We start from the raw sequence: 19,176 nt of genomic DNA on the forward strand, positions 1-19,176 counted from the left end.
GTCCTCCGTATCCTTGGGTACGCACTGCGAGCAAAGCAAAAATAGTTAATGAGCTTTTCAAAGCTTACTCATGAGCGGCGCACGTTACCTGACGTTGGGTTGATCGTCGATGTAAACTAACTAAGGCGCAAGGCATCACTCCCGTCCTTGTATCGTAACGTATAAGAGGCCACATTTGTTGTGAGAATATGTTGTCAGCGCTCTTGAACCTCTCGTTTCCACTCCGCGCTCTTTATGCTCCTAAAATTGGTTGGGCTCGCTGTGGACTTTGGCCGGATAATAGGGTACGAATAATATACTGCGGTGGAGCAAGGCATGGGGAGGCCTTTTCGGTGCTCAAGGTCTTCGCATATATTCCTTAATTATGGCACCAATGGTAGCAAAGAAAGCGCTCGAAGCGGATTCCGAGGCCTTTATTTTTTTGTTTTTGCAGGTATTGTTGTCTTAATCAAAGACTAACGTTGTGGGTTGTCTCTGCTCCTCATCGAGTGCCACTGAAAACGAACTCGTCGCGATCCTTTATCAGGTATCCGTAATCGTTTGGCCAACTAATTGTCTAAGCAATCTAGAAATTATCCACTGTACAGAGTCCGGAGCGAAAGTGTGGCGTACCAAGCGAACTTCGGCTAAAACGCGTCGCAGTGCCAAGTTTTCGGCCTCTTCGATGAGCAGGAGCGTGTGCGGATCAAAACAAGAAAACTGACGCGTGCGGATAAAGATAGTCCCCCGTTCGGCTGTCTCGACACCAGGGGTGGCTGTGAAATTGTCGTATACTAACACAGTTCATTCGAAGCTCTCGCGGTTCACACAACTTTCGCTCTCGACAATACATTCCTTCTACAGTATTATACGCGGGTGATACATATGCGGCACCTTCCTAGAGTGCATATTGTATTTTTGTAAGAGCACAGTCTGGAATGTAATCTAAAGATGAGCATGTGGTGTTTAAAATGAATGTAACTGTTTTTGCTCTTATCTGTGCACGTTTCATCTTTGACACACGCCTTTATGTTTCTCCCGAAGGTAATGGATATTGACGTGGCTTTCCAGCAAGTAACAACGCGGTACGTCGGAAGCGTTCACGGGCTCTTCAACTTTCTTGAAGCAGTAAGTGTAAATATATATCAGCGCTCTAACTGGTCACGCTATACATCAGCTTCAGGTATTTCCTAATAGCACGACCACATAAGCCTGGTCTCTTGCTGAGCTTGATTCAGACGCATCTGAAGTGTCCGTGGATTGAGTTTAGTCTGCTGGTCTGGGTCTGCTTGGATGACACATAAGAGTCCGCCTGCGGCCGTGTTCTATAATGAACGTGCAACGACACTGCCTGCAGATATAAGTGAATTTCTTTCAATTACGGGAGCTTTTGCTACTAATTTTCCTAGCTCTAGTTTCTCGCGGCGGGAGTGTTGGCCGAGAAAGAGAGGAAGCTGATCTGATGATTATCTTGCATTTATAAATAGCCGTCCCACGCTTTGAATAATACAGCGGAGATGGAGTTTCCGTCTCCTCGGCTCTTGGGCTTGCTATCTTCTCGGGAAATGTCGATTACTGGAAATAGAGCAGCGTAACGTTACGTTAACTGCATGAAGTGCAGAAATAAAGCAAAGTCGTATCGAACGCCAATCCGAGGACGTAATCGGGGCGAAATGAATTGCTCTGTCGCGTGCACGCAAAGCTGTAGCTCAGCCGGTTTTGCGGGCAGTGAGAAAAAAAAAAAGGATTCTTAACTAGTTGGAGGTGCAGGATGGTTTTGCACTTTGCGGCTGAAGAGGGAAAGTGAATCAGAGCGCGAAGTGCAAGGTTCAGCTGAGGGGGGGAATTAAGTTCGGCGGTTTCAGGACATGGCTGTCCGGAGAAAGCAGCGAAAAGGAAAAAGAGAAAATTTTCTTTTCAAAACGTTCGCGCACAAACTTTCTATTTTCGCATAAAACTGCCGAAAGGAGAGGCAAAACAAAGCCCCCTCCGGGACACCGCTTCTTCGACTCTAGATATACAGGGTGTTTTCCCTAAGACTTTACACAATTTTTAAAAATAGCCTTCTTGAGTTAGAAGAGCGCTTTTTTCGGCATAACATTTTCAGCGGTGTTGTGCATCACAATACAACTAAAACGTGCTAACTAGCAGGCTGGTTAACTAATATTGAATATTTAACTTTTTAACTATTACTGTTAGGCTCCTTGATGAGAGGCGTGCAGCCCACCGCAGGTAATATCCGTGTCAGTTTTCAGAATTTCGAAAACGCAGTTACCCTCGGCTCTGTGGCCCCACAAATTTTGGCTACATCGTGCCAAACTATATAGGCTTTCGAGAAGCTTGCAGGCAAATCAACCCCTTCAGGGCACGTAACTCGTCGAAATAGCCAAAAATTTGTTGTACCACAGCACCGAGGGCAACTTCATTTTTTTCGAAAGTCTAAAAACTTATATGGATATTACTTACGGTGGGCTACACACCCCTCAATAATTAAGGAGCCTAACAGTAATAGGTAAGAAACGTAACTATTCAATATTAGTTAACCAGCCTGCTAGTAAGTATACGTCTTAGCTCTATTCTGATGTACTGCACCGCTGAAAATGCTATGTCGAAGAAAGCGCTCTTCTGACTCAAAACGCCTATTTTAAAAGAATATGTCACGTCTTAGGTGAAAAACGCTGCATAGCCACCCAGGTGAGGCTTGGTGGCAGGCGTGTGGGCTACGCGTATAACGGGCACCTTTCGTGGCGCGCACAGATCCTGGGCTCCATCATCGCCAGCCTGTACTTCATGTTCGGCGTCGAGTCGCGCAGCCAGCAGTTCCTGTACCTGACAGCCATGACGTTCGGCATCAATGACGTTCACTTCATCTTCTCCGCGCTGCTCTCGGAAGCCGATTCCACCTTCCTTCCCTCGTCCATCTACGTGAGTCACGCTTTGCTTTAAAAAAAAAGGGGGGGGGGGGGGGGGCTCGCTACAAGAACTCCCCGGGACTCGGATGATACCATCTGATAGTTCAAATAGTGCAGATGTCAATGTACGCAAAACAGGTAATTAGCTCCCAATGCAGTGTCCGTTTAGCTACTTCCCGATTTTTATGTACGTCGTTCACTTCGCGCTGTTTTAATTCTAAGGAAAACCACGAACCACTTGACAGTGCCTGTCCGCATACGCATTAAATAAATGTCGTTCATGCCAAAATTAATGTCCTTTTTCTCGGAGCAATTGTGGTTTCGAACCCGAGGCTGCGCGAACAGATCAGCTTCGCTTGCCTGTGTAGGAGAGCACTAGGCTATCGCCGCAGCCGATCACACCTCGTGTTAAACTGCAACACACTCTCGCGCTGTGCATTGCGCATCGTTGTCTTCATAACTAATACTGGTTGTTTTCATGGGGTTTAACATCCAAAATTGACTCAGACTACGAGGGACGCCGTAGTGGAGGTCTCCGGAATAATTTCGACCACCTGGGGTTCTTTAGCGTGCACTGACATCGCACAGCACACCGGCCTCCAGCATTTCGCCTCCATAGAAATGTGACCGCCTCGGCCGGGATCAAACCCGCGTCATTGGGGTCAGCAGCTGAGCTCAACTAATACTACTATCGAATAATGTCGTCGCCAGCTGTGCCAACGACTCAGCAAAGCAAAACCATGAGCCAACCACGCTAAATACAAGCTTTCGGATGTCTCTTTGGTTTAACTACGTTGAAACCTATACCACTTTCTAGAATTTCGAAAACGCGATTACCCTCGCCGCTGTGGCTCAATTAATTTGCGCCATTTCTCGCGGAATTCTAAAACCGCGTGACTGCGTGGTAGTGCAAAGCGACGTCCATCAAACTTGGTCCCTCCGTGCCGCATGTATCTCGTGACATTCTCTGCCTCGCCCATGCTGGAGCAGGGTAGCACCGCAGCGCATGTGAGCAGAACAGGCAGGATATGGCTAATACTAACGGCCAGCTACAAATTTCAAAACTTCAATCAGGCGCCTATCTATAATGATTCAAAAGTTAACTATTAGAATTTAGTTAACCACTGTACTAGTTAACATGATTGCTTTCTGACGATCACGAACACTGGTAATACTGTGCCGCAAAAACCTCCGTTTATCTTTAAAAAAAACCTACTTTTGAAAAATTGGCTGGGGCTTAGCTAAGGTTAAGCCTGGATACCTCGAAGCGAAACGCTGCGATGATGCTTATGGTTTAGCTTATGGTTATGCTTTATGATTTAGCCTATGGATATGCTTACGGTTTAACTGATGGATATGCTTATGGTTTAACTTATGGTTATGCTTATGATTTAGCCTATGGTTGCAAACGGTTATATAGCCGGCCTCCGCGATAAACACGCGCTTGCGGCGACCGTCAAACGATGACGCATAGCGCGCGGCAGCGTGCGCCTCTTCTATGGGCAAGCGCGCCTTATATACGAGGGGGTACCCAAAAGAAACCGGACTTATTTTTGTTTGAACTTATTTGTTCACATTTTCAGCACAGACCTTCAATATCCTTCAAAGTAGCCTCCACTTACAATGATACGTTTGTCGAATCTTTCATTCCATTTTTCAAAACATTCTTTAAATTCATCTTTTGTGATGCTTGACAGTCCCTCCGTCGTTTTTTTCTTCACCTCAGCAACATCAGCGAAACGCTTTCCATTCACCTGTCTTTTCATTCTACGAAACAAAGAAAGTAGCACGGGGCAAGGGCGGGTGAGTATGAGGGTTGAGGAACAGAGGTCATCCCATTTTTGGTTCGAATTTGTCGTAGAGACAGGGCTTTGTGAGCAGGGGCATTGCCGTGGTGGAAAAACCAGTCACCCGTCTGCCACAAATCAGGCCGCTTCCACCGAACACTGTTGCCCAATCTTTTCAAAACATACAAGCAGAAAGCCTGGTTAACTGTCTGACCCTGCGGAGAAAATTCTGAAAGGACGACTCCTCTCACGTCGAAAAAACAAATCAGCATTGTTTTGAGGTTTCATTTCACCTGACGAGCTTTGTTGAGGCGAGGTGAATTTGAAGTTTTCCATTGGCATGACTGTTGCTTTGATTCAGGATTTAATTCAGGAACACTTGAGTTGTCCCGATAGCATCGTCCTTGAACGTCTTTCTGAATATTTAAAGAGTTTCCGTTACACTTCTTTTTTTAGAAAAAATCAGAATTTCACTGCCGCACGCTGCTCACGAAAATCAGCCATTGCAAAAACGACACTCACACAAAACAGTCGTCACTCTAAAACTCTGCCTAAACTAGTCTGACCTCCTTCAGCGACGGCACTCGGCTTACTGACTCTGGAATGTTCGTTCTATGCACTCCTAGCGGCAAAATGCGGTACCACAGAAGCTGTGCCAATTCAAAAAATTATTCCGGTTTCTTTTGGGTACCCCCTCGTATACCCCTCCTTTCAAATGCGCACTGCGCACGGCTGCGGCGAAAGTTCAAATGGTGGCGAGGAGGAGAAGCCGCGGCGCACATGCGCAGTAGCCTTCGCCGTGCGTGACGTCAGTCATGCTCCGACATACGCCGGCTCACGCGAAGCGCGGTGTTGACTAGCGTAGTGAAGCTTTTCGCTTCAAAATTAGTTGCAGACTACCCTGAAACACCTGGTGTATGCTGTATACTGGATGGGTTCATCCGGGTCTCAATGCACAGGCTCCCGAACGGGAGCCGAAACGTCGTTTTTTTGTTTGTTTTTCTTGCTTTCCTTTTGGTCGGCGTCCTTTTTATGTGTTATTATGATTGTCCTCGACCAGACGAGATTTCGTCCAACCCTCGACTTCATCAATGCACAGTGTTTCTGCAGTATTGCGAAAGTGATTGCTGCTTCGTTCTGGTTTGTTAATTGCGCGAATGGCCGCTGATGAATCCAGTGGCGCAATGTATACGAAGACGAGGCCTAGGCAACTGTGCACAAAACGCCTTTTGCCTCCTCGACCATGGCAGCACTCTCTAAATTCATTGTGACTGTTATTCTTGTCATTCTTGTTTTGTACACACTTGTTAGGTCAAAATAAAACAAACGAACTACAATGGCACTGAGCACATCTCTTGTCTGATGCTCAACAGCATCGAAAGTAATGCCCAGCGCAGGTATAGATGCTGCTGTTTCCTGAGTATTTTCTTTATTATAACCAAAGCACGCGTCGCACTTGAACCTGTTGTCATATGGGCAGCGTCTTATCAACCGAGGCGTTTATATGGTGTGTGGTGCATACGGTGCCGAAGAAAAATTAGTTTAACACAGGAAAAGCTACGGGTTTCACTTCACAAATTTAACATCCTACAGCGCATGTATTGCATTACCACCTTTTGCCGCAGCATAGATCCGTAGTCCTTTTCTTCGTGATGCGCAAACGTTAAAATAGCCTGCAATGGCTTGCAAGCGAACCTAACGTAGAAATACTTCAAGCTCAGCACAGTCATCATCATCATCAGCCTGACTACACCCACTGCAGGGCAAAGGCCTCTCCCATGTCTCTCCAATTAACCCTGTCCTTTGTCAGTTGCCGCCACTGTATCCCCGCAAACTTCTTAATCTCATCCGCCCACCTAACTTTCTGCCGTCCTCTGCTACGTTTGCTTTCTCTTGGAATCCACTCCGTTACCCTTAAGGACCAGCGGTTATCTTGCCTTCGCATTACATGTCCTGCCCAAGCTCAGCACAGTACTCACGTGCTAATATTTTTGATTTATTTACTGTCCACTTTTAATGAAAAACTGCTGAGCACTGGCTTCATGAAAGCTAATACCACCAGAAAATCTACCGCCGACCACTATGCCCTTGAAGCGTTTCAGAGCGATGTATACGTGTGTTGTGTTTAGTATTTGTAACTCGGTTGGTTGCAATAATAACAACACTATCCTGCCCTGTGCTAATTTGTACTTTGTGGATTTCAGTTCGTCCTGTACCAGCTGACGGCGTCGTTCTGTTACATAATCAACGCCATCGTCATTATGCAAACGTACAACAGCCCCGGCGACTGCATCTTTGGAGGGGTGAGGAGCTTTGGTCGGCCGCTTTCCTGTATAACTCGGTGAGGTAGCAAACGTTTAGGCAATGCTGAGGGCTCATTCTGCGAAAAAATCTCATTTTACCGATGTGGAGCCCCACGTATGCGCTGAGCCGTTTGCGCTTTGACCAGACGCTACAGTGTTTCTTAGCGCAACGTCGGCCGTATGTCAGAGCTCTGGCGCACTCTTCAATTTGTTTTCCTTGCAGGTGGGTGGACTGGCATGCGGCATTCTCCACGCAGGTCATCTAATCTACACTCTAAAATGAATTGGACGCCGCATACTTGTACCACGGACAGTTTGTTGTCTACGTGAGCAGCGCGCTGGCCCCACTAAACTGGAGGCCACGGTAATAAGTCTTTCAGCAGCGACGTTGGCTGAAAGAGAAGTGCGCGTTCTCAGTTTTGTTCACATATGGAAAATAAGAGCGTACCCTATTGAACGAAGACCTTGCATCACGTACCACGGTAGTGAAAGCTGGTTAAACCAATCGCCCCGTGACATTATAGCCCACTGCTGGACATGAGTGTGATGTATATAGCGTTTAAAGACTGTATCCGCACCACCGGCTAGGAGGTGTATGTTTCTGTATAAGAGAGAGGGGGGGGGGGGGGGAGGCTGCAAAGCTTTCTTTCCTGAAACCCGTGCCCCACATATACGGCATATACACACGCACAAAAAAAAAACTAGGCGCTCTTTCTCGTCCCTCCTCGCCACATCATGAATTTTAGCTATGCCATGGCAGGTCCAAACATACTCGAGATCGTGTTATTCGGTTGTGAATGACTTTTGATTAGGCGTGCGAGAATATTCGAAATCTCTAATTGAATTCAATATATTTGTCATTCGCTTCACTCGATTCGAGAAATGGATACTGGAAAATTCCCGAATATTCGGCAGCGACTGAATGCCGCTGACTTACATTAATCCGACCGTGTGAGAACTGGAATGTCTGAGAAAATTTAGAAAATTGAGTTGAAAGTGTCGTGAAAGCGGCGCAAATGAGTACTTTGCTTTCTTCTCCGTCTGTCTCGTGGACCGCCCACATTTGGACGTTGCTAGGCCTAGCCCTTATGCGAAATTACGCAAAAGGGCTTTGCCGCATATCACACTTGAAAACAAGATGGCCGGCCACCCACTTTTAACACTCACAACGCGAAAGGTGCGGTTTCTTGTTTTATCTTTCCACAATGTGTTTCATGCCATATATTTGCCCGAATATAACGCGACCACGATTGTAACGCGAGAGTCGACTTTATGGGCGAGGAAAGGAAAACCTGAAAGAATAGGAATGTAACATGATGAACGATGCCGAAGCATGCAGAAGGATGTGCAGACGTTTACGAACAAAAGTTTCTCAACAAATGGCTTTCATGCGCCCCCTTTCAGTTCAAAAGGATATAAGACCGATACGAAGACAAATACAGAGCCCTAGCTGCCGCGTCGTCACCGCGTCGACCGTGCGCTTCGGTCTCCTCATCGTAAAAACCAAACTTCTCCCAGTCTGTCAAATGAGCGGCGAATCATGGCTCCCGAACGTCGGTGCCCCGCTTTCGAAAGCAGACTGACGCGTCGCCGGTCATTTCTTTTTCGTTTCATTGGCAGTCCCGCCGTTCCGGTTGGTTTCTTCGCATTCGTATTCGATTCGTATTGGAAAATGTCAATATTCGCACACCCCTACATTTGATACAACTCATCCTGTGGTTTGCCGGAACTTCTGTCGTTTGAAAAATTGCAAGTACACGGCCTTGCAGGTTGAAGGCAAACGCTGGGCGCTGGCAGTTTTCTTTTATTTATTTCAGGTGTGCTCCGCGATTTTCTACCACGCACATATGATATTGCCTTTCTAACGCGCATTAGTCCGGCTCAAGCGAGACCACAATCAGAACATTGATGATAGTGTGAACGAAATGGACCAGACCCACTCCAAGGCCAGTCAACTGCAAAAATGAGAAAAACAACAAATTCATTCAAGACCGCAATCCTCCAATGTTGGAGTGGTTTCTGGAATTACACTTACCCCGGCGGCGGCCGCATGAGGCAGCGGAACATCACGGCCGAACATGTACAGAAGGACTCCGGTCAGTCCATAGCCGAACCCGGCCAAACACTGGTATAAGACGTACTGCAAGAAACCAGTTTAATACGGTCTGTGACAGTCACATTTTCGGAAATAAATAAATGCAGTTCATGACATCCTAGTCGAAATCAAGAGGAACAAATGGGCTTGGGGAGGGCGTGTAATGCGAAGGTAAGATATCCGCTGGCCCTTAAAGGTAACGGAGTGGATTCCAAGAGAAGGCAAGTGTAGCGGGGGCGGCAGAAAGTTAGGTGGGCGGATGAGATTAAGAAGCTCGCGGGGACACGGTGGCCGCAGCTGGCAAATGACAGGGTTATTTGGAGAGATATGGGAGAGATCTTTGCCCTGCAGTGGGCGCAGTTAGGTAAGTTGATGATGGTGAGGATGACAGAAGAAGGAGGACGCGGACAAAACAGCAATGAAGCGCGAACACTGCAGTGAGCAATGTTGCAACAAAGTAGTAGGACGTGTTAGCATTCCCGGGGTTAAACCTAAGCGTTCACGATATGTCTGACGAATCGGTCTATGGCATTGAGCTTCACCATACACACAGAAAAATGCCGCTTTGGTAATTCTTTTGCCTCATACGCAGTGGAGAGGCCCCGTGAACTGGGCTCCAGGCAGAAATAAATGCGGCCACGAAAGAAAGTGGAGTGCAACGCTGGAGCGAGCTTTTAAGCGAAAAACTTGTGTCCGTCAGCGATCCTTTTGCATGGTTTAAATGCCTGACACCCTGGCGCGAGCTTTAACGAGACGTCTGTGCTCGCACAGGGCACTCGATGCAAACTACTGCCGACACAAACTCTTTTGCACAATGTTGGGTTAATAAACTCGCCCACCGTCGCTCCTTCTGTATAGAGTGAAGTCGATATGTCTCGTGGCCTCGGGGTAGACTCGGCGAGACCTGTGCTAGACTGACAAATATGGCCGTACGTCCGTGAGTACGTTAACATCGTAGGTGAGTGGCCGATGCCTCTATTTCCCAGCGCGCGCACGCCGAATAACCTTGTATTGACCTCCTGCGTACGAAGACTTGGGAAGAGAGTCAGGCGCCTGGTCCCTGACTTACAAGAACTTTTACACACAAGAAAGTGGTCGCGCGGCGCATGTCACGCTAGCCTACGCGGTGAAAGCCGATGCAATAGGCCGTCGCAAAGCGTCAATGTGCGACCGGCGTTATGAGTCCAGTTCCATTTCGTGGCGCGGCAGAACTGTATGCGATGGCTAATCATGCACCCTCAGTGCGAGCCCGTGTGCAAAGGGAGGAAAATGCAAAAAGAAGAAAAAGGTGCCTTAGACATTTTGCAACGGCTACACTAGAAGGGCGAGGTAGCTATAGCAGGATTGATTGCCGTAGCCGCTACATTCCTGCGGTGAAGAAACGAAAATTATAACCTGATGTCGGAGGACTGATGTTATTGCGGTTTAACTCAATGGCGTAGCCCACGACAGCTGTCATGGCATACGTAATTTGCCTTGCAGTGGCCAAATGTAGTATCCTGCTGGTTATATCATCCAATATCTACGTATACGTAGCAAAGTACTCACGAAAACGGTATGAGGGATGTGCATCTGCGTAGAGGGTGAGGACAGCGACGCTATGATGATGAGCATGTCGTTGAGAGCGTAGGTGAAGGCCACCAGGAAGCTGCCATGCGCGTACCACTCGTCCGTCAGGTAACGCACCATCAGCACGTACAACACCACGACGGCTATGGCGCCGCCCTGAGCCGCAGAAAGAAGCACGCCACTGCTCACGGGGAGTTGTAAATGGCGACAGGAAACGCAGTAGGCTGAATGAAGGAGCGGGGCGTGCAGCAAAGGCTGGCCAGCATGTGGTCATCGCTCAGCATTCGTTAGGAAACGATACACCAAAATGCGGTCCTGTAAGCTCCACAAGAGTGATTCACGAGGCTGCTATATATTGAGCAAGCTCGGTTCGTCACTGGTCAGAGCTGAACCATGCGAGAGCGAAGGTACCGGTTAATCACGCACCGATAACATGTGTGAAGAGTTCTGTGTACTCTGCCTGAGTTCCCGAAAGTAATTACAGTGCACTGCAACGGAAGTGACGCTCGGCGCACGCTTACGTGACACGGTTAAAAATACTGCGCACCCGCTGTTGCGCCTGGTCTAAGTATTAAAGGCTGTACTGGCCCCTGATTTTAAGTGTGCAGGTGCAAAGCCGAAGCAAACGAGACAAACTGATGATATGAATGAAAGCGTGGATGGTTTCAGAATTGCTGTAAACAAGGGACTTTGAGGATGCCGCCAGACTGGTCTTACTTTTTCTCTGAAATTTTTCCATTAAAAAAAAACACGCTTTGTTCCGGGTACTGAAATATCTGATTATGTGGCAGGCCACCTAGCGAAAGTTGAGAGGCGTGTATACTACTGATGTGCAGTCACGGAAAAAAGCTTGCGGGATGCGGGTTCACTAAAACAAAAACTATTTCTCCATTTCCTCAATAGCCAGTCATCCATTATTCTTTCATAGGATGAAACTCGCATGTCCCCTTGTTCTTCTATACTTTTCATTTTTGCCCGCGAACCCGTAACGCGTAAACTTTTGTCTAAGAACACACAGCGCATTACGCGGCGCCAGCGCGGTCTCGCGTGAGCGTAGCACGGCTTTTAGTTTTGCCAATTCCGTGCCCTGCTGCACACGGGCTCTGTTTACTTTTGAGTCCAGAGGCACTCATACATACGGAGATAAAGAATTTTATCGCGACGCAGCAAGCGTCGAGAATATCCTGCGCCAGAGTCACCAAGGCCAGCTGGTGCGAGGCTAGCCAGGACCACCACAATAGGGGAGAGGGGACATGGATAGCGGCAACGGGACAGGGGAAAAGAGAATGTTCCAGCTTAGCAGAGGGTATTCCAAGACGGTATAGAGGAGAGAATCAATTGAGGTCAGGAGCGTATTGAGGTGCATGCGGCGAAGAGGCGTAGCTGGGGTGTGATGAGACATTTGTCTGGAACAGGGAGGGTACAAAAGAGATTTTCTAGTGGAGTCATAGTGGAGATTTATTTCGTGTTTGTAATGGATAGTAGTGTCCCACGTTGCAGGGTAAGGCCAGGAGATGCCTCTTGTAAATCGTTTTTGAGTTGTGCAGGGTGCGATCCATGTGAACAGCGCTTATGGCTTGCATCAAATCGGTGCGTATCGTAGCCAGGGGAGTTAGAGAGTGCTTTGGTGAGGTCCTGTATACCGTGTGTTTCAGGGATGATTTTAAGTAATTCTCAAAAATAGATTTTTTGGAGGCAAAAACATGGCTTTTTCAGCATAGTATTACCAGCGATGGCGGACACCAGGAAAACGATTAATCGTCTTTTTAAGCTGGTTAACTAATTTTTAATAATGAACTTTTTAACTGGTTTAGTTGGGCGCCTAGTTGCAATTAGAGATTTGTAGCCTATTGTTAGTAATATACATATCAGTTTTTATAATTTCGAAATCGCGATTACTCTTGTCGTTGTGGCTGGACAAAATTTGGCTTTTTGGACTAGTTACGTGGACTGCAAAGGTTGCTTTGCCTGCGTGCTTTTCTAAAGCGCACGTATTTTGGCGCAATGTAGCTAAATTTTGTCGAGCCACATTGCCGACGATAATCGCATTTTCAAAATAATGTGCGCTGCGCGATGTCAGGGCATGTTGAAGAACCCCAGGTGGCCGAAATTATTCGGAGAATTCCACTACGGCGTCCCTCATAGCCTGAGTCGGTTTGGAACATTAAACCCTGTAAACCTTATCTCGAAACTTCGTCAGTTTTAACATCAGGGCGGCCGACAGCGGCAGTAATTCTACTCGAAGACTGTCGAGCACGTTTGGACCTATCGCCCCCGCTGAGTTGTTGATTTCTTTGTGGGTGCAAGTGTGCCCAATAAAGTTTTCCGTTCCAAAGCCCTTTGCTGTCCTCTTGATGGCCGGTCTGCCGTTGCCACCACGTGACAGTGCAAAAAATTATCTTTATTGTTTCTTCACATGTATCCTCTGGACGATAAGCTCGTGACGATCTCTGTGAAGTCTCGCTAGGGTGCCTGGACCCTTGCACTTTCCCAGAAAGATCAGAATTTTAGACAGCGAAGCAACATGTTTTACTACTAACAGCTTCAACCTATTATCTCATGCGCTCATGGTTAAGTCATTACCGCTTCCATCTACAGCAAGATGATCATAATTATACGGGAAACCTAATCTTACAGCCGTCCATGCTTCCTCAGTTAAAAAAAAAACTGGGACAGCATCACTTGGGAACGACACAGGTTCTATAGTAAGGGAGTAATTGTTCATTGACATCCACCCAAGCGACATACTCCGGTGAAGTGGTGGTCCCGTGTTCGAACCTCGGACCAGGACGAATTTTTCTTTAACTGCGAAGTTTCTGAGAAAGTTGTATAGCTTTCCTCTGTAGCCGTATGGCTGCGCTCGGGTGGATATCAGTGAGTAATTACTCCCTTATTACAAATCTACTACACCTTGGAGGATTCCCCTAAAAGGTTCTGTGTCGTCCTACTAGCTCTTGTCTGTTTGCATGGACGATTTCAAACTAGCCCAGTTGTCGATTCCTCTGCAGCTTATATCCTTAGTTGTAAGCCATGAAGAGTGTTGGAAACGAGACGGCTACATATGTTACGCCAAGGAGAAACGGAAAGCAAGACTCATAATTGATGCCTTTCCTTTTCGCGATAAATTATGACCATAGAATAAAGCGCCGTGTTTCTATGATATTTCATTATCACTTTGATGCTGAAAAGAGCAAAAGCAACACCAAAGCAACGTACAAAGCAACAGCTTTACCAAAGAAATGAAGCACATAGGAAGAGTCGCTCTTGCGAGTAATCGTTGCATTATGAATCAACGCGAAAACTATGCGCTTTTTTTTCGGTGCCCACTTAAAAGTAACGTACGGTCTCAATGAAGGTCAATAACCCTTGAGCTGATGCGACGTATTGCAGGGATAATCGGATGTGCTGTGGAACATCAGTGAAGTCATCTTCAGATTCTTCGTCGTACACATAATCTGCCTGCGGGTAGATAATGTTGATAAGCGCAAATCAATAAGTGATAAGTTGATAAGAGATAAGTGTCAGGATAAGCGCAAATCATCATGATTGGCAAATTGAATATATATCGTTTTCTTGTAAAAGATGAAGAAAGACTCAGTTTAAGTTACTAAACATCACAATTTCATGAATGTTTTTTGTATAACTTGAGTTAGGATGTCTTGCACCTTCTATTAGGTTGATCATCCGCGGGTGATATTAACGAAACTTCCGATTGTTTACTTGGTTAACAGCTTGCGCATGGTGAGCTGATTGAAACATTCTCTTTAGCGTAGGTCAATGGCCCAGGAAATACCATGTCAGTATTTTAAGGCCACTAAGCTTCATTTAAAGTAACTTGCGCAATTATAATAAAGCTGCGCCACAAAAAATTACTGTCGATTTGCGTAGGTAGGCCAAATGAGAATTGTGTGAGCTAGCACTTCGGTTTACACTTCGGTTCCCATGTTCGGATCCATCGTTCACGGTGGATTTTTTCGGGATAGCGGTATTGGGCTAATGCCCATATATGCGGAATTTGTCATTCTTTGGCCTATATTCATAGATCCCTGGGAGTCCACTCTTGACCATACCACTCTTGAAGAGCAGTGGTGCAGCGGTTAAGCGACGCGCCACTCCCCTGCGATGGCAGGTGTTGCCATCGATTTTTAGATTTTAGTTTTTAGATTCCGTGTTTAGCAGCCTAAACAGAGAATCGAAATAAACACATCAGTTAGCGAAAGCTTATTGGCATTAGCGGCAGAAAGGTCCTGAGTGGCAGGCCCATTTTGACGTTTCACACGCAGGTGGCTACCTGGTTGGGCGTCTTACAGATCCGTTTTGACGTCTATGCGCTCACGTGCACGCTCAGCCTTCTTCCGCTTGCGCTATTCGGTTCGATCGCATTCCTGGCACACTTCACGAACTCCAGAACCCGCTTGCACAAAGCATAGTTCCCAGTGTTGTCTTATTCGCAGTCTAAACCCCTTGTTAGTTCGGAAGAAAAGGCGCATAAGTGGGTCAGTGGACGTGTGCCCCTCAATCGGGCTGTGAGGTGTCGGTGGTGTCCACCTACAAACGAGGCAGTTCTGCACCTTTTCTTTTCTCAAAACGAACTGAGGAATTTGACTCCGGTCATTTTGAATAAAGAAAAGATGCATAAATGGCTCCCTAGATCAGTGTACACCTCAGTCGCGCTTTTAAGTACGCGGCAGTGGCGGCCACCTACGAAATGCGGCAGTTATGCGCCTTTTCTTTTCTCAGAACGAACGGAGGAGTTAGACTCCGGTCATTTTGAATAAAGAAAAGATGCATAAATGGCTCCCTGGATCAGAGTACACCTCAGTCGCGCTTTTAAGTACGCGGCAGTGGCGGCCACCTACGAAGTGCGGCAGTTATGCGCCTTTTCTTTTCTCAAAATGAACGGAGTGTTTCTGCGAAAAAAACGCGTTACGCGTAATGCGTTACATGGCTGCCGTTGTACTCCCTAAATTGCTTGTACAAAGCTATAACAGCTTTCTCTCTAAAACTAAGGACGAAATGTGATATTTGCGAATGTCGCCACCGTCGCAGCATAACGGATACCTGCTACTGCAGCTAGCAGTCCGAATATCGCGGCTGGTGTACTATTAATTGCAAAGAAACTGACACTAACGCACATAGAAGTTGCAACAGAAGCCGCGACAAATGTGAAATCTAACTTTATCGCATTGCATTTATAATGTGACTAAGCGTCCATGTAGTTTTAATTATCCACTTAATGCAGGTGGCGGTTCGTAATAAGTGGAAAGAACAAGTAGCCTGGTAATCGCGGCAAGTTTACAAAAATGCTATGTTATCGACCCACGCGCACTGCTGCAACTGTGAGGACTAAGCAACCGCATACAGGAGTCATAGGCACCATTTTTTTGCGAAAGCTCCGTCATGAAATCAGCGTCATTTTTATGGTATGGCATAGTATGGTATGATACGGTACGGTACGGTACGGTACGGTACGGTACGGTACGGTACGGTACGGTACGGTACGGTATGGTACGGTGCGGCACGGTGCGGTACGATACGATATGTAGAGTTTAACGTCTCAAAGTTGCATATGGGCTATGGCAGATGGCGTAGTGGAGGGCTCGAGATTGATTTCGATCGCCCTGGGTTCGTTAACATGCGCTGACCTGAAAATAGAATTGAAAATCATTATCATCACTGCAGGACAAAGGCATTTCCCACATCTTACCAATTAGGTAATACTTGTTGGGGGGCTAGTTGGTGCATGTTTCCAGAAAAGGGTTGTAGCGCCGAAACAGACAACAGACAGAAAGCTAGACAGGACAGGCGCAACTTCCAACTGATTTATTCACCGCGAATGCGAATGAATATAAGACAAACAATCAAGAAGGATAGCAAGAACCACACATGCGCGGGAGGGTTGAACAAAAATTGAAAAAAGCAACTGTAGCGACTCTGTTAGTACCCCCTCAATTGCCATATACGAGGTCTGTTAGAAAAGTATCCGACTTTATTTTTTTTTTGCGAACACCTGATGGATATGAGACAAGCGCGCTTGCATCAGGCGACCTTGAACCTTCAAGCGCATGCATGAATTTTTTCCCGCCTGCCAATAGCGTCAGTCGCTGGGAAGCAGCGTTTGAGTGAGGCAGTGTGCAGTGCTCTCGTCGGTTTTTTATTGCAAGGAAAATGGCGGAGTGAAAGGAGCAGCGCTACTGCAACAAATTTTGCCATAAACTTGGCGACAGCCGAGTGGAAACCATTCGAAATATTCAGACGGCTTTCGGTGAAGATGCTATGAGCAGCACACAGTTTAAGCAGTGTTACAGTTGTTTTAAAGATGGCCGCACATCGGTGGAGAACGAGCCACGCTCCAATCGGCCATCAACATGCCAAAATGACCAGGTCATTGCCGAACTGAACGCCATGGTGATGCGGGACTGTCGCGTGACTGTCCGAGAAATTGAGGAAGAGGTGGACATAAGCAATTTCTCCGCACATTCCATTATCACCGAAGATTTGGCCATGGAGAGAGTTGCGGCGAAATTCGTGCCGAAGCTGCTCACGGTGGAGCAAAAGCAGCTTCGTGTTGAAGTCTTACAGGACATGCTGGATTCCGCAAACAGTGACCCCGACTTCATCAACATCATAATCACTAGTGACGAGTCTTGGGTGTACAGGTACGACCCGGAAACCAGATCCCAGTCGTCAGAGTGGAAGCATTCCACGTCACCAAGACTTAAGAAGGCCCGCCAATTGCGCAGCAATGTGAAAGTGATGCTGACTGCTTTCTTTGACACCCTCTGTGTGGCAGACCACGAGTACGCACTCTACAGGGTCAAACAATGACCAAAGAGTACTACAGGGATGTCCTCCGTTGCCTACGTGATGCTGTGCGGCGCAAGAACCCGGAGCTGAGGTCAACAGGAAATTGGCGCACCCATCGCGCCAATGCTCCTGCACATTCCTCGCACTCGAATCAGATTTTTTGGTGAAAAACCAGACTCCTGTAGTTCAACAGACTCCTTACTGTCCTGATATGGCCCCTACGATTTCTGGCTGGTTCCCAAAATCAAAAGGTCATTGAAAGGAGCGCGATTTCAGACAAGGAAGAACATTATGGCTGCAACGACAGCTGAGCTAAACTCCCTTCCGAAAAGGGCCTTTTCGGAATACTTCCCACAATGGCAGCACCGCTGGGAGAAGTGTGTGGAGTCCCAAGTAGACTACTTTAAAGATGACTAGGTTTGCAACGCTCCAGTTATGCAAGTTTTTTTTCAACGGCCAAAGGTCGGATACTTTTCTAACAGACCTCGTATAAGAATGAAACTGCTTTTTTAGATACACGGGGGTGAGACACCTGTGTGACTCGCCTATCTCTTTTTTCAATTTTTCTACAACCCTCCCGCCTGCTGGCCCAAAAGACGCGGGTTCGATCCCGGCCGCAGCGGCTGAATTTCGATGAAGGCGAAATTCTAGAGGCCCGTGTGCTGTGCGATGTCAGTGCACGTTAAAGAACCCCAGGTGGTCAAAATTTCCGGAGCCCTTCACTACGGCGTCTCTCATAGCCTCAGTCGCTTTGGGACGTTAAACCCCAATAAACCAATAAACCAAACAACCCTCCCGCGCATGTGTGGTTCTTGCTATCCTTCTTGATTGTTTGTCTTTTATTCATTCGCATTCGCGGTGAATAAATCAGTTGGAAGTTGCGCCTAGCTTTCTGTGTGTTGTCTGTTTCGGCGCTACAACCATTTTCTGGCTTACCAATTAACCTTCTCCTGTACCAGCCGCGGCCACCTTATCCCCGGAAACTTCCATCATCCGCCCACCAATATTTATGCCGCCCCTGCTACGCATGCCTACTCTTGGAATCCACTCCGTTACCCTCAGCGACCATCGGTTATCTTGCCTTCGCATTACATGCCCTGCACAAGCCCATTTCTTCTGTTTGATTTTGACCAGGATATCATTAACCTTTTTCGGGTCACGTTAATATGGTGGTTATATTGCCGGTAGGTGGGTCGGCGAGGTGTGGTGTGGTGCAATGAAAGAGTTTTGATATTATGCAATAAAAAGTCGCATGGCGTGAGTGGATAGCTCAGAGCGTGGGCTGCATTTTCTCGTCGCATTTTCACTACGGTATAGTGCCCCCTATTTTAAATATTCAGCATTTATTACGTGGCCGACATGCATAAGTAAGACAAATACGAAAAGAAACGACAGGTTACAAACTTTAACACCGTATCATAAAGTCCACGGAATTCCCTGACATTGTGTTAAAAAAAAAAAAAAACAGTGCTCACGCTTTTCCTGGCTGCCTTCCTTGCGATGGTTTTCTTGGTCGTTTTCCGAGTAGAGTAAAGCGTTTTTCGCTTAACGAAGAGGCTCCTTCTAGACATCTTGGGTTCACACTGATGTCCAAGGCGCTGACGTGAGGATACTATTGGGGGATTTTATACCGTGCACGCGGTTGGGTCATAACGCTGAAACAGAAAGAGATTAGTAGTTTGAGTATCAGTAAATAGGTTTAAAACATTTGCGAGGATTATCCC

The 19,176-nt window shown here is 46.9% G+C and overlaps 2 protein-coding genes across 2 annotated transcripts in view; one reads left to right on the forward strand and one right to left on the reverse strand.

Annotated features, from left to right (window-relative positions):
- The first annotated feature begins 1,026 nt into the window (after nucleotides 1–1,026).
- The window catches only part of LOC149351457 (uncharacterized), a 50,740-nt gene continuing 32,590 nt past the window's right edge, over nucleotides 1,027–19,176 (forward strand). Inside the window, exons 1-2 of the mRNA XM_089577033.1 lie at nucleotides 1,027–1,107; nucleotides 2,737–2,904. Of these exons, the coding sequence (XP_089433159.1) occupies nucleotides 2,834–2,904 (71 nt within the window). The 5' untranslated portion in view covers nucleotides 1,027–1,107; nucleotides 2,737–2,833. The remainder of the gene's footprint in view (nucleotides 1,108–2,736; nucleotides 2,905–19,176) is intronic.
- LOC149351458 (uncharacterized) lies at nucleotides 8,853–19,023 on the reverse strand. Its single transcript, XM_089577030.1, has 6 exons — nucleotides 18,928–19,023; nucleotides 16,694–16,700; nucleotides 13,988–14,100; nucleotides 10,625–10,801; nucleotides 9,017–9,121; nucleotides 8,853–8,936 (listed from the first exon to the last, which is right to left on the reverse strand). Exons 1-6 carry the CDS (start codon nucleotides 19,021–19,023, stop codon nucleotides 8,853–8,855), a joined length of 582 nt encoding a protein of 193 aa, XP_089433156.1.

This window comes from Amblyomma mixtum, chromosome 3, assembly GCF_055824585.1.
Source record: "Amblyomma mixtum isolate Tamu chromosome 3, ASM5582458v1, whole genome shotgun sequence".
Taxonomy (NCBI): Eukaryota; Metazoa; Arthropoda; class Arachnida; order Ixodida; family Ixodidae; genus Amblyomma; species Amblyomma mixtum.